The following is a 14,370-nucleotide window of genomic DNA, read 5'->3' as shown; positions in this document are numbered from 1 at the left end:
ACACACACACACACACACACACGCACACTTGCATTTGCCCCATTTGCGCCTGTGTACTTTTCTCCCACAGGTACAGCTAGTCCTCAGCACACGCTGAGAGTTCTCAGCTTCTTGAAGAACTCTCTAGATGCTAGAGAGAGACAGTACCAGTCTGATCCAAAGCAGAATCCAAAAATAAACAGGGAAGGTTTCAGATAAGCCAATGGCCAGGGGTAGGCGAAAGAACACTTCCAACATAAATCAGGACATCGTGACTTCACCAGCAAACCCTAAAATCGATGGATACTCCAATTCAGCAGAAGCACAGGAAAATGATTTTAAAGCCATGCTTGCCCAATTACTTGAGGCTCATAAGGAGGAAATGAACAAATCTTTCAAAGAGTTGGCCAGTCAATTGGAGGTAAAGAAAGAAGAAATAGACAATATCCTTAAAGAAACACAGGCAAACATAGCCAAACAAATAGATACACAAGTAGAGGAAAAATTAGTGGCATATAAAAAGGAAATGAACAAAGAAATAGAGGCCATCATAGAGAGACAGGAATCCAAATTCAAACACATGAAAGAAATGGTGCAAGGCATGAAAACAGAATTAGAATCAATAAAGAAAACACAAAATGAGAAAACCCTTGAGCTGGAGAACTTGGAGAAAAGATCAGGAAGCACAAAAGTAAGCATCACCAACAGAATACAAGAGATGGAAGAGAGAATCTCTGGAGCTGAAGACACACTTGCAGAAATTGATACTTCTCTCAAAGAAAAAGTAAAATCAGAAAAGTTCCAATCAGAAAATATCCAAGAAATCAAGGATGCTATGAAAAGACAAAATCTAAGAATAATAGGAATTCATGAAAAAGAAGACTCCAGGCTCCAAGGTCCAGAAAATATTTTCAAGAAAATCATAGAAGAAAATTTTCCCAACTTAAAGAAAGAGATGTCCCTAAATATACAAGAGGCCTACAGAACTCCAAATAGACTAGACCAGAAAAGAAACACATCACGTCACATCATAGTCAAAACACTAAATCTACAGAACAAAGAAAAGATGTTAAAAGCAGCAAGGGAAAAAGGCCAAGTAACATATGAAGGTAGACCTATCAGAATCACACCAGACTTCTCATCAGAAACTATGAAAGCCAGAAGGGCCTGGGCAAGTATCATGGAGACTCTAAGAGATCGCAAATGTCAACCCAGACTACTATACCCTGCAAAGCTTTCAATCAACATAGATGGAGAAAACAAAATATTCCATGACAAAACTAAATTTACGCAATATCTACACAGCAAACCAACCCTACGGAAGATACTAGAAGGAAAACTCCAGTCCAACAAAAACAAATTCACCCAAGAAAACAGGGCATACAGATAATATCCCAACAAAAATGAAAAGAAAACAAGCAATGAAACAGGATTAGACCACTGACTCCATTACAAAAGGAACTAACATGCATTGGTAACTATTATCTATCAATATCAATGGACTCAACTCACCAATAAAAAGACACAGGCTAACAGAATGGTTACGGAAACAGGATCCAACATTCTGTTGCATCCAAGAAACACACCTATGCAACAAAGATAAACACTACCTCAGAGTAAAGGGCTGGAAAACTGTTTTTCAAGCAAATGGTTCCTGAAAACAAGCTGGAGTAGCCATCCTAATATCTAATAAAATAGACTTTCAACCCAAGTTAATAAAAAAAGATAAGGAGGGCCACTATTTTCTCATCAAAGGAAAAATCCACCAAGAGGACATCACAATCTTGAATATCTATGCCCCAAATACAAGAGCACCGATATTCGTAAATGAAACATTATTAAAGCTTAAATCATACATTGATCCTAATACTTTAATAGTGGGAGACTTCAACACTCCACTCTCACCAAGGGACAGATCAACTAGACAGACACCAAATAGGGAAATAAAAGCACTCACAGAATCCAATGGACCTAATAGACGTCTACAGATCTTTTCACCCAAACTCAAAAGAGTACACCTTCTTTTCAGCACCGCATGGAACCTTCTCCAAAATAGACCATATAGTGGGTCACAAAGCAAGCCTCAACAGATACAAAAGAATTGAAATAATACCTTGTATACTATCTGACCACCACGGACTAAAGCTAGACATCAACAACAACAGAAACAACAAAAAGCTGACACACACATGGAAACTGCAACTTAATACTCAATGACAGCTGGGTTAGGAAGAAATAAAGAAAGAAATTAAAGACTTCCTAGAATTCAATGAAAATGAAGGCACAACGTACCCAAATTTATGGGACACATTGAAAGCAGTGCTCAGAGGAAAATTTATAGCACTAAGTGCCTGCAAGAAGAAATTCATAACATCACATACAAACAACTTAATGGCCCAACTGAAAAACCTAGAAAAAAAAAGAAGCAGATACACCCAAGAGGAGCAGACAGTTGGAAATAATCAAACTAAGGGCTGAAATCAATCAATTAGAAACAAATAAAACTATCCAAAGAATCAATGAAACAAAAAGCTGGTTCTTTGAGAAAATCAACAAGATAGACAAACCCTTAGCCAAACTAACTAAAAAGCAGAGAGAAACTATCCAAATCAGCAAAATCAGAAAAAAAATGGACACTGATAAATCCAAACAATTATTAGGTCATACTACAAAAGCCTATATGCCACAAAATTTGAAAATCTAAATGAAATGGATAATTTTCTTGACAGATTCCATCTACCAAAACTAAGTCAAGATCAGGTAGAAAGACTGAATAGCCCTATATCTCCCAAGGAAATTGAAGCAGTCATTAACAGTCTCCCCTCCAAAAAAAAAGCCCTGGGCCAGATGGCTTCAGCGCAGAATTCTACAAGACCTTCAAAGAAGTGCTAACACCAATTCTCCTCAAATTATTCCACAAAATAGAAACAGAAGGAACACTACCAAACTCATTCTATGAAGCCACAGTCACCTTGATACCTAAACCACACAAAGATCCAACAAAAAAAGAGAACTTTAGACCTATCTCTCTTATGAACATTGACGCAAAAATACTCACTAAAATACTTGCAAACCGAATCCAAGAACATATCAAAGATATCATCCACCATGACCAAGTAGGCTTCATCCCAGGCATGCAAGGGTGGTTCAACATATGGAAATCCATCAATGTAATCCACCACATAAACAAACTGAAGGAGAAAAACCACGTGATCATCTCCTTAGATACCGAAAAAGCATTTGAAAATTTCCAACACCCATTCATGTTTAAAGTCTTGGAAAGATCAGGGATACAAGACACATACCTAAAGATAGTAAAGGCAATATACAGCAAGCCTATAGCTAACATCAAACTCAATGGAGAGAAACTTAAATCAATCCCACTGAAATCAGGGACAAGACAATGCTGCCCATTGTCTCCATATCTCTTCAACATAGTACTTGAAGTCCTAGCCAGAGCAATAAGACAGCTAAAGGAGATCAAGGGGATACAAATCTGAAAGGAAGAGGTCAAAGTGTCACTATTTACAGATAATATGATAGTATACATGAGCGACCCCAAAAATTCAACCAGAGAACTCCTTCAGCTGATAAACACCTTCAGCAAAGTGGCAGGATACAAAACCAACTCAAAAAAATCAGAAGCCCTCCTGTACACCAAAGACAAAAAGGCTGAGAAAGAAATTAGGGAAACAACACCCTTCACAATAGCCACTAATAACATAAAGTACCTTGGTGTGACTCTAACCAAGCAAGTGAAAGACCTGTTTGAGAAAAACTTCAAGTCTCTGAAGAAAGAAATCGAAGAAGATGTCAAAATATGGAAAGATCTCCCATGCTCATGGATTGGTAGGATTAACATTGTGAAAATGGCCATACTGCCAAAAGCAATCTACAGATTCAATGCAATTCACATCAAAATACCAACTCAATTCTTTACAGACCTTGAAAAAAAGATTTTCAGCTTCATATGGAGAAACAAAAAACCCAGAATCTACAAAATGATAATGTACAACAACAGATCATCTGGAGGTATCTCCATCCCTGATCTCAAGCTGTACTACAGGGCAACAGTAATAAAAACTGCATGGTATTGGCATAGAAACAGAAAGGAGGATCAATGGAACCGCATAGAAGACCCAGAAATAAACCCACACACCTATGAATACTTGATATTTGACAAAGAAGCCAAAACCATTCAATGGGAAAAAGACAGCATCTTCAACAAATGGTGCTGGACCAACTGGATGTCTACATGAAGAAAAATGAAAATAGATCCATATTTATCACCTTGCACAAAACTAAAGTCAAAGTGGATCAAGGACCTCAACATAAAACCAGATACTCTAAATCAGTTGGAAAAAAAAGTGGGGAACAGCCTAGAACTCATTGGCACAGGAGACAACTTCCTGAACAGAACACCAACAGCACAGGCTCTAAGAGCAATAATCAATAAATGGGACCTCATGAAACTGAAAATCTTCTGTAAAGCAAAAGACACTGTCATCAAAACAAAACAACAGCCTACAGATTGGGAAAGAATCTTCATCAACCCTTTATCTGACAGAGGGCTAATATCCAGTATATATAAAGAATTAAAGAAGAAGAAAAGCAACAAACCAAGTAATCCCATTAAAAAATGGGGAACGGAGCTAAACAGAGAATTCTCGAAAGAGGAACATCGAATAGCAGAGAAACACTTAAAGAAATGCTCAACCTCATTAGCCATTAGGGAAATGCAAATCAAAACGACCCTGAGATTTCACCTTACACCCATCAGAATGGCCAAGATGAAAAACTCAAGTGATAACACATGCTGGAGAGGTTGTGGAGAAAGGGGAACCTTCCTCCATTGCTGGTGGGAATGTAAACTGGTACAACCACTTTGGAAGTCAATCTGACGCTTTCTCAGACAATTAGGAGTAGTGCTACCTCAAGACCCAGCTATACCACTCCTAGGTATATACCCAAAATTTGCTCAAGTACACAACAAGGACATTTGTTCAACCATGTTTGTAGTGACCTTATTTGTAATAGCCAGAACTTGGAAACAACCCAGATGTCCATCAACGGAGGAATGGATACAGAAATTGTGGTATTTTTACACAATGGAATACTACTCAGCAATCAAAAAGGAGGAAATCATGAAATTTGCAGGCAAGTGGTGCGATCTAGAAAAGATCATTCTGAGTGAAGTATCCCAGAAGGAGGAAGACAAACATGGTATATACTCGCTTATATAGACCTACAAGATATGATAAACATAACGAAATCTACACACCTAAAGAAGATAATCAAGAAAGTGGACACAGGCGAAGATGATCAATTCTCATTTAGAAAGACAAATGGGATGTGCATTTAAGGTATGACAGGAATCTACCGCAAAAGGCATTTGAAAGACTCTACCTAGCAGTGTTTCAAAGCAGACACTAAGACTCATAACCAAACCCTCGGCAGAGTGCAGGAAATCATATGAAAAAAGGGGAATTAGTATGATATGGAAAGGATAGGAGCTCTACAAGGACCAAATATATCCGGGCACAGGGTCTTTTCTGAGACTGACACTCAACCAAGGACCATCTATGGATATAACCTAGAACTTCTGCTTGGATGTGGCCCATGGTAGCTCAGTAACCAAATAGTTTTCCAAAGTAAAGGGAACAAGGACTATGTCCAACAGGATCTCAAGGTCAGGCTCCTTGACTCCCTCCCCCCTCAGGGGAGGAGCAGTCCTGTTAGGTCACAGAGGAGGACTCTACAGCCAGCCCTGAAGATACCTGATAAAACAGGGTCAAATGAAAGGGGAGGAGGTCCTTCCCTATCAGTGGACTTGGAAAGGGGCAGGGAGGAGACCAGGAAGGGAGTGTGGGGTTGGGGAGGGAATGAGGGAGCAGGATACAACAGGGACACAGAGTTAACAAAATGTAACTAAAAAGAAAAATAAAATTAAAAAAAAAACAATTGAAGGAGCTTAAGGGGAGTCAGTTCGGAAAGGAAGCGGTCAAAGTATCACTATTTGCAGATGATATTATAGTATACATGGGTGACCCCCAAAATTCTACCAGGGAACTCCTACAGCTGATAAACACCTTCAGCAAAGTGGCTGGATACAAAATCAACTCAAAAATAAACAAACAAAACAAAACATGAGTATCCCTTCTATATACCTAAGACAAAAGTGCTGAGAAAGAAATTAGGGAAACAACACCCTTCACAATAGCCACAAATGACATAAAGTATTAAGGTGTAACTCTAACCAAGAAAATGAAATACTTCAGTGGAAAAAAAAAAAAACTTCAAGACTCTGAAGAAGGAAATAGAAAAAGATAACAAACAGAAGATTGAAAGATCTCCCATTTCATGGCTTGGCAGGATTAACATAGTAAAAATGGGCATCTTACTAAAAGCAATCTACAGATTCAATGCAATTCCCATCAAATTATCAACACAATTCTTTACAGACCTGAAAAGAAAAATTCTCAACTTCATATGGAGAAACAAGAAACCCAGAATTGTTAAAACAATCCTCTACAATAAAAGATATTCTGGAGGTATCTCCATCCTTGATCTCAAGCTGTACTACAGAGCAACAGTAATAAAAACTGCATGGTACTGGCATGGAAATAGATTGGTGGATCAATGGAATCAAACTGAAGACCTAGAAATAAATCCACACACCTACGGACACGTGATTGATGACAAAGATGCCAAAACTATACAACAACAACAAAAAATAATAGTATCTTCAACAAATGGTGCTGGTCTAAATGAAAGTCTTGATTTAGAAAAATGCAAATAGACCCATATCTATCACCCTGCATAAAATTAAAGTCCAAGTGGATCAAAGACCTCAACATAAAACCAGATACACTAAATCAGTTAGAAGAACTCATTGGCACAGGAGACAACTTCCTGAACAGAACACCAACAGCACAGGCTCTAAGAGCAACAATCAATAAATGGGACCTCATGAAACTGAAAAGCTTCTGTAAAGCAAAGGACACTGTCATCAAAACAAAACGACTGCCTATATACTTGGAAAAGCTCTTCACCAACCCTACATCTGACAGAGGGCTAATATCCAGAATATATGAAGAACTCAAGGAATTAGACACCAATAAACCAGGAATCCAATTTAAAAATGGGGTACATGAGCATATTTAGGATATAAGCCTAGGAGTGGTATAGCTTGATGTTGAAGTAGTTTTTAGTTCAACAAGTTTCCTTGCTGTATAGTAGAGCATCTATTTCGTATATACACAGGAGTGGTATAATAGGTAGAGCTACTCTTAATTTCTTAAGAAAGTGCCAGGTTGATTTCCAAAGTGGTTATACAAGTTTACATTCCCATCAGCTATGAAGGAGGGTTCCCCTTTCTCCACAACCTCTCCAGCATGTGTTGACACTTGAGGTTTTTTATCTCAGCCATTTTTATGGGTGTGAAGTGAAATCTCAGGGTCCTTTCGATTTGCATTTCCCTGATGACTTATGTTGAGCATTTCTTTAAGGGTTTCCTTGCCATTAGATGTTCCTCTATTGAAAATTCTCTATTTAGCTATGTAACCCATTTTTTAATTGGATTACTTAATTTATTGCTTTTACCTTCTTTAGTCCTTTATATATTCTGGATATTAGCCCTCTGACAGATGTAAGGTTGGTGAAGATGCTTTCCCAGTCTGTAGGCTGTCATTGTGTTTTTATGATGGTGTCCTTTGCTTTACAGAAGCTTTTCAGTTTCATGAGGTCCCAGGCATTGATTGTCAATCTTAGAGCCTCTGTTGTTGATGTTTGCTCAAAAATGTTCATAGCATCTTTATTCAAAATACCCAGAATCTGAAAACAAACCAGATGTCCCTCAACTGAGGAATTGATACAGAAATTGTGGTACATTTACACTGTGGAATACTACTCAGCAATTAAAAACAAGGAAATCATGAAATATGCAGGCAAATAGTGGGAACTAGAAAAGATCATCTTGAGAGAGGTATCCCAGAAGCAAAAAGAAACCACATAATATATACTCACTTATAAGTGGATAATAGTCATATGATATAGGATAAACATACTAAAATCTAGACACTTAAAGAAGCTAATCAAGAAGGAGGACCTTGGGTAAGATGCTCAATCCTCACTCAGAAAGGCATGGACATCAGAAGAGGGAGAAAACAGGGAGTAGGAGAGGAGCCTACCACAGAGGGACTTGGAAAGACTCTACATAGCAGGGTATTAAAGTAAATGCATGGAGATCTGACTTTGACCTCCGACATAGATGTAAAAGCAATGGCTGACACAGGGCTTGCTAGCTAGTCAGTTAGCTGTAACTGTGGGTTGTGGTTTAGAGACAGAGCCTAAGGTAGGAGTAGCTAGAGAGTGCACTCTAAGGAGTGCAAATTGATCTTGCAGAGGACCTAAGCTTGATTCCCAGCACCTACAAGGGGCTGCTCACAATACCATGGGATCTGAGGCTCTCTTCTGGACCTACAGCCAGTCACACTCGTGTGCACAACCACACCAGGCACACAGGTAGAAACACAATTTAAAATAACAGGTAAGAGTCTGGAGAGACGGATGACTCAGCAGTTGGGAGAGTGCAGGGCTTTTCCAGAGGACTCAGGGTGATTCCTTCCTCACCAGATGGCTCACAAGTACCTGTAACTCCAGCTCCAGGTCAATAAGACACTCTGCCTCTGCAGGCACCTGCATGTACACAAATACACTGAAATGATACAAAACAATCTAAAACAAAATTTACAATAATGTGGAAAGTGCTAAAGACACTCAATGTTGACCTCTGCCCAGCTGCTTAAATGTACATGTGAAAACATATGCACAAACTCTACCTAAATAAAATAAAAATTGATTTAAGCAAAAGAGAGAAGTCAGCCAGGTATTGGGATTGATAAACTAAGATTTTAATACTTCTGTTATAAATGTTCTCAAAAAGCTAAAGGAATTTAAACTATAAGAAAGGAATTCCAGGCAGGGCTTGGTGGTACAAACCTGTAATCTCAGCACTCAAGGAGGCAGATGTTTGTGAGTTTGAAGCCAGTTTGGTCGGCTAAGTGAGTCCAAGACAGCCACGGCTACACAAAGAAACCCTGTCTTGACAAACTAAAAACAAACAAACAAACAAAGAAAAAAATTACAGGAAACCAAGAGTGTTAAAAAAGAATATCAAACAATTTTACCAAATAACAAATAAAAATCTACAAAAAAACCAAACCAAAACAAAACAACAACAAAACCATAAGGATTAGTGTGATAGCTCTGCATTCCTAGGGACCTGATTTCAATGCCCAAGACACACATGATGGAGGATAGAATTAAGTCAGGAAAGTTGTCCTGAGATGGCTACATAAGCAACATGGCATGCACTGGACCCATTCCCTCACCAATCCATAAGTAAATGAATTAAAAGATATGTTCAAACGCCATTATTAATAGAGTAAATAAAATAAATGCATAAAAATTACTGGAGGGAGGGCCTAGCATGTGTGAGTAGGAGGAAGGAGAACTGGACAGTCTTGAAGGTAGATCAGTTGAGATGATGACCTGTTCTTGATAAACAGATTAAGCTTACCCTCTGGTACAGAGAATACTGGGATTGCCTAGCTCCAGGAAACTTGCCTCAAAATACCTTTTTTAAAACACCTGGACTATAACATGAAGTGAGAGATGGGCATCTCTAAAGCAACATAGATTGCAATATATCATTTTGGAAAATGTATAATAAAAATAGAGCATCTTAAGGAAGGGGAAACTCACCATAATGAAGTGCAAGAGATGAACCTGATATTCTAAACACAAGCAACAAAATACTCATCTTTTTCAAACGTACAGGGAATATTCTCCAGGTAGATTACATTACAAGACAGAAACACATGCTAGTGAATTTTAAAAATTAAATCAGACCCCTTGGGCACTTCTCTACTGTAAATGGGAATATCAAACTTGAGGGAAAGGAATGGTTGTCTATTCTATTTTTAGACAGTGTCATATCCTATTTTTAGATAGTGTCCTGTGTCCTTCACTGAACACAAAATCACTTTGTAAATTAGGGTGACTCTGGTGTCTATCTCCTCACTTGGCTAGCATTACAGGACTGCCACACATCATGTTGGCTTAATGCAGCTCATGGGGATCCTGTGCCTTTAAGCAGGCTAGGTAAGGACAATGCAAACTGGCTACAACCCCAGCCCAGCACTGTCTTTTGGCCAGACTAGAGAGAGAAAAAATTCTCATGTTCTTGACTCATTAACAAGAGTAACGTGAGGATTTAGAGCAAAGAAAGAAGAAAACCCAGGAAGGATAAATATATAGACTTGATGAGGCAGTTATCAGAACTGTGAGGTAAGTCTTATCCTGGGAGAAGAACTCCAGGAACACCGGGGGCTCTAAAATATTCCCACCCCAAAATAGGAACTGCCTGGACATTCCACAGTACATTAGGGAGCCCGCTATTTTTAGAGTGACCAGAGCATGTTGGGAAAAGTGGCTGACATGGGATCAAACTAGACACATGCCACTGAAGAAGGGCCTGCTTGCCTGGCAGTTCTGAGATGAAGACCAGGGCATAAAGGCCTGCTCTGCACACTTTGACTGTTCAGAGAAAACATTAGAAGTGTGTGTTTATGTGCGTGTGTGCATGTGTGTGTGCCCCTGCACACGCATGCTTGTGAGTTCAAGACAAATACGAGGAACCTCAGCAAAGGTATGACAATTCTCAAAACTTTTTACCAGATCTTCTTCTTTTATTTTTCCCCTTGGTTTTTCGAGACAAGGCTTCACTTGTAAATCCTTGGCTGTTCTCCTGGACTAGTTTTTGAAGACAAGGCTGGCCTCGAAATCACAGCAATCTGCCTGCGTCTGCCTTCCTGCATGCTGGGATTACAGGTATGCACCCCCTTGCCTGGCCTTACCAGCATAACTCAAAGCATAGACAGTACTGCTAAACTCTTCCCCAGAAGTGCTGGTGAGGATGTGCCCTTTGCTCCTTCTGAGCATCCAGCAGGCCCTGCAGCCCTGCCCAAGCTCCTGCAAAGCAGAGCGTGGATGGCAAAACACTGTATCTTAGCTACTTTCCTATTGCTTAAAGAGACACTACCATAAAGGCAACTTGTGAAATCACTAACCTGTGGCATGCTTACAGTTTCAGAGGATAAATCCTTGACCAACATGGCAGAAAGTGTGGTAGCAGGTGGGCAGGCATGGCACTGGAGCAGGAGCTGGGATCACTGGGAGCTTATATCTTGATCAACAAGCTCTCAGCAGAGGGCTGGGGAGTGGGAATGTTCTGGGCCTTTGAACCTTGAAAGCCTACTCCTGAAAACACGCCTTTTAAGGCCACACCTCCTCTAACGTGGCGCTATAGCTCCTAATCCTTCCCAAATGGTTCTACAAACTGGGGACCAATCATTCAAATGTGTGTGCCCATGGGGGTCGTTCTCACTGAAACAACCACAGGATCTGACTTCACTTTCTGTGAAAGTCCAAAGGAAGAGGCCTCCTAGAAAACCACATTGATTTAATGCCCTTTCGTTGCTAACTACCAAGGACTCAGTGTGAAGCACTAGACCAAGAGGTGATTTTCCAAACATTTCCCAATCCAGAGTTACTGGGAGACTCGTTTCTGATGCCAGAATCATCTCCTATAGCTGACAACCACCCCTTCCCTAGGAAGGTAATTCACCAAGGTCAGAGGACTCAGCTGAGATGCAACGTAGAAAGCCACTTCTGCATCTCTACTTGCGCAAGGACTGTGCTACCCCTGAAAACACATCCTGCTCATCACAGCATCAAACTGTTCTCACCTGAGCACCTCAAGGCTCAACCCACAACAACTGGTCATGACCATGATGCTAGCACATGTATAACTGGACACAGTAACATGGAATGGGGTGGAAGAAATCTCTTCCAGGTCAAAGGTCACAGCTGTGTTCTATATCCGGAACTACAACGGAACTGCCTCACATTTCTTTTCAGTTGACAGAGGTGGAACCAAAATGGACAGTAGCCAAGGTATGGAGCTTTACAACATCGATTACTTGTTCATTCTGGGATTTGATGAGGATGAGGGTATAGGGAATGGCCAGTAGGTGGCTTGGAATGAGTAGGTCAGGCTCCACGAGAGTGACCGTTGAGGTTCCAGAGCGACTCGTGAACAAGAGCCAAGAACTGCTGGCTCCTCTGTGACTTCACACCTGTGCTAGGCCCCGACGCCTGATATTTCTGTTTCCCCCGCTCCAGGTACAAACACTTTACCCGCTATAGAGAAGAGAAGAGAGGAAGATATAGGACAGGGCGAGCCGGCATGGGGAGCCACAGCAGCAGAAGGGAAGGAATTAAAACAGTTCAGTGGAGAAGGTCCCTCTGCTGCAAGTGCTGCAGGCCTTGTAGATGAAGGCATGGACCAGGAAGACAGTGACTCTGAAGGTTGCCAGGAGAATGAGCAGGAAGAAGAGGAGCTAGTTCCCAAGGAGGCCATGGAGGGCAAGAGTGAAGAGCCTGTGCCAAGGCAGGTGCCTCGACTTCGCTTGCGCCACAAATTCACCCAGTGGCAGCTGGAGGAACTGGAGCGCATTTTCCAGACCAATAGCTCCCTCAGTGTAGAAGCAAGGTGAGGAGATTGCCTGGCCTCAAGTCCTAGTTGATGGAAGCACATGCTGGCCTATGTTGGCCACGATGACTTTCTCCCTGGTCCCCCACATGCCCTGGCTGAATAAAATTATATCTTATTCATTTATTTAATTTTATGTATTTGGTGGTGTGTACTAGCGAATGTGTGTATGTGTAGTGTGTGTTATGTGTTGTATGTTTATGCTCATGCTCTTGCATGCATACGTGCATGACTGGTGTGTGAACCACTTGGCACATGTGGAGGCGAGAGGAAATGTTCAGGGTTAAGTTACATGATCCATCCTGTAGGCATCAAACACTGTAGGTCACCAGGTTTTCAGACAGGCAGTTTCCCACTTAGCCATCTTATCTAAGGAGTACTGGTAGAATTTACTTAAAGCTTCAAGAACGTTAAGGTGAAGGTCAAAGAAGGTGAGGCATGAGAGCAATATCTTCAAGCAAATGTAAAATGTCTTTCCCATATTTTCTTTCATCTATATACTGTTAAATACTGATCATCTTCTATTTTTCCCTCAGAAGACAACTGGCCAGATGGATGGGTGTCACTGAAGCCATAGTGAAGGTCAGTAAACCAAAGAAAGCTTTTGGCAGGACAGCCATTCTAGAACTTGCTTTAAGTCTTGGACACTTTTATCTATGAAATTGTTTTGTTGTTGGCATAATACTGCTTCAAAATGCTTCTGGTTTGCTTCTTATTATGTGTCTGTCTCTGTTTTCATATGAAACATGCATGCAAGTGCCCAAAGAATCTGGAAGAGGACATAAATTTCCCAGAGCTGGAGTTGCAGGTGGTAGTGATCCGCCTGAGGTAGATACTGGGAACCAAACTGAGGTCCTCTTCAAGAACAGCAAGTGCTCTTAACCACGGAGCCTCCTCAGAATGACTTTTGACCTTTATGGTCTTTTGGAGTAGAAATGGGTTGAGGAAGCCTCACCATACACAAAGGGCATATTTCAAAGTGGAACATAACTTTCTAATGAAACATAGAGTGGTACTAAACTACTTTGCTTCTTAGACGCACATATAGTACAATGCATGTATTCTATGGATAAGTTATAAACCCATTTTGTAACTTGTAAAAAACATATTTGGCATATATATGCACAGTTAGATTTATTATATGTAGATAAATAGATCCATGTGCACACACATATTCCATATTTAACTCCTTGTAATGACAGCATCCTTCAGGTATGGTTTCTCTGTGCAGTCATACTGGGGTTGTGACATATAAATCATTCAAATGATCATAGCTAAGGGCTTCATGATCCTAAACTAGTTGAAATAGTCAAAACTAAGCATAAATTCTATCCTTACAGGAGGAATTTGAATTAGGTGGTAGCTCACAGGCTGACCCCAGCACTCATAAAGCTGATGTAAACACTGTTTCATCTGTCTGAAAATGACGCTCACATCCTCCAATGGGAATTACAGTGGAGGGGGAAACAAGGAGTGCAACCTTTGGACACTTTCCTGGGCTATGCATCAGAGCTGGGGTGGAGACCAGTCCCCCTCCCCCCTCCATTTCAGGCAAGCACTGGACTCTGTGCCAGCCTTAGCCCCTCACAGAATTAGAGCAGTGAGACCCTAGTTTCACTTGTGCCATAGAACTTATCATGAGCATAAAGTTACATGACAGGTTTTCAATTAAGTTCCTAAAAGTTTACTATGCTAAACCACTTCCTTTCTCACGCTTATTGTAGAGATGGTTTGAGAAGAGGAGAGAAAAATACAGGAGATACAAGAGGCTATAA

The 14,370-nt window shown here is 40.5% G+C and overlaps 1 protein-coding gene across 1 annotated transcript; it reads left to right on the top strand.

Moving 5' to 3' along the window:
• Nucleotides 1–11,981: 11,981 nt before the first annotated feature.
• LOC110544222 (rhox homeobox family member 2-like) lies at nucleotides 11,982–14,370 on the top strand. Its single transcript, XM_021630289.2, has 4 exons — nucleotides 11,982–11,997; nucleotides 12,226–12,595; nucleotides 13,132–13,177; nucleotides 14,320–14,370. Exons 1-4 carry the CDS (start codon nucleotides 11,982–11,984, stop codon nucleotides 14,368–14,370), a joined length of 483 nt encoding a protein of 160 aa, XP_021485964.2.

Source organism: Meriones unguiculatus, chromosome X (assembly GCF_030254825.1).
Source record: "Meriones unguiculatus strain TT.TT164.6M chromosome X, Bangor_MerUng_6.1, whole genome shotgun sequence".
In the NCBI taxonomy this organism is placed as follows: Eukaryota; Metazoa; Chordata; class Mammalia; order Rodentia; family Muridae; genus Meriones; species Meriones unguiculatus.
This window is presented reverse-complemented; position numbering and strand designations above follow the sequence as displayed.

What these genes read in the sequence shown, in the direction of transcription:
- LOC110544222 (XM_021630289.2), top strand. An exon ending in TCCCTCAGTGTAGAAGCAAG is followed by an intron (nt 12,596 to 13,131) that starts GTGAGGAGATTG and finishes TTTTTCCCTCAG; the next exon opens with AAGACAACTGGCCAGATGGA. An exon ending in TCACTGAAGCCATAGTGAAG is followed by an intron (nt 13,178 to 14,319) that starts GTCAGTAAACCA and finishes CGCTTATTGTAG; the next exon opens with AGATGGTTTGAGAAGAGGAG.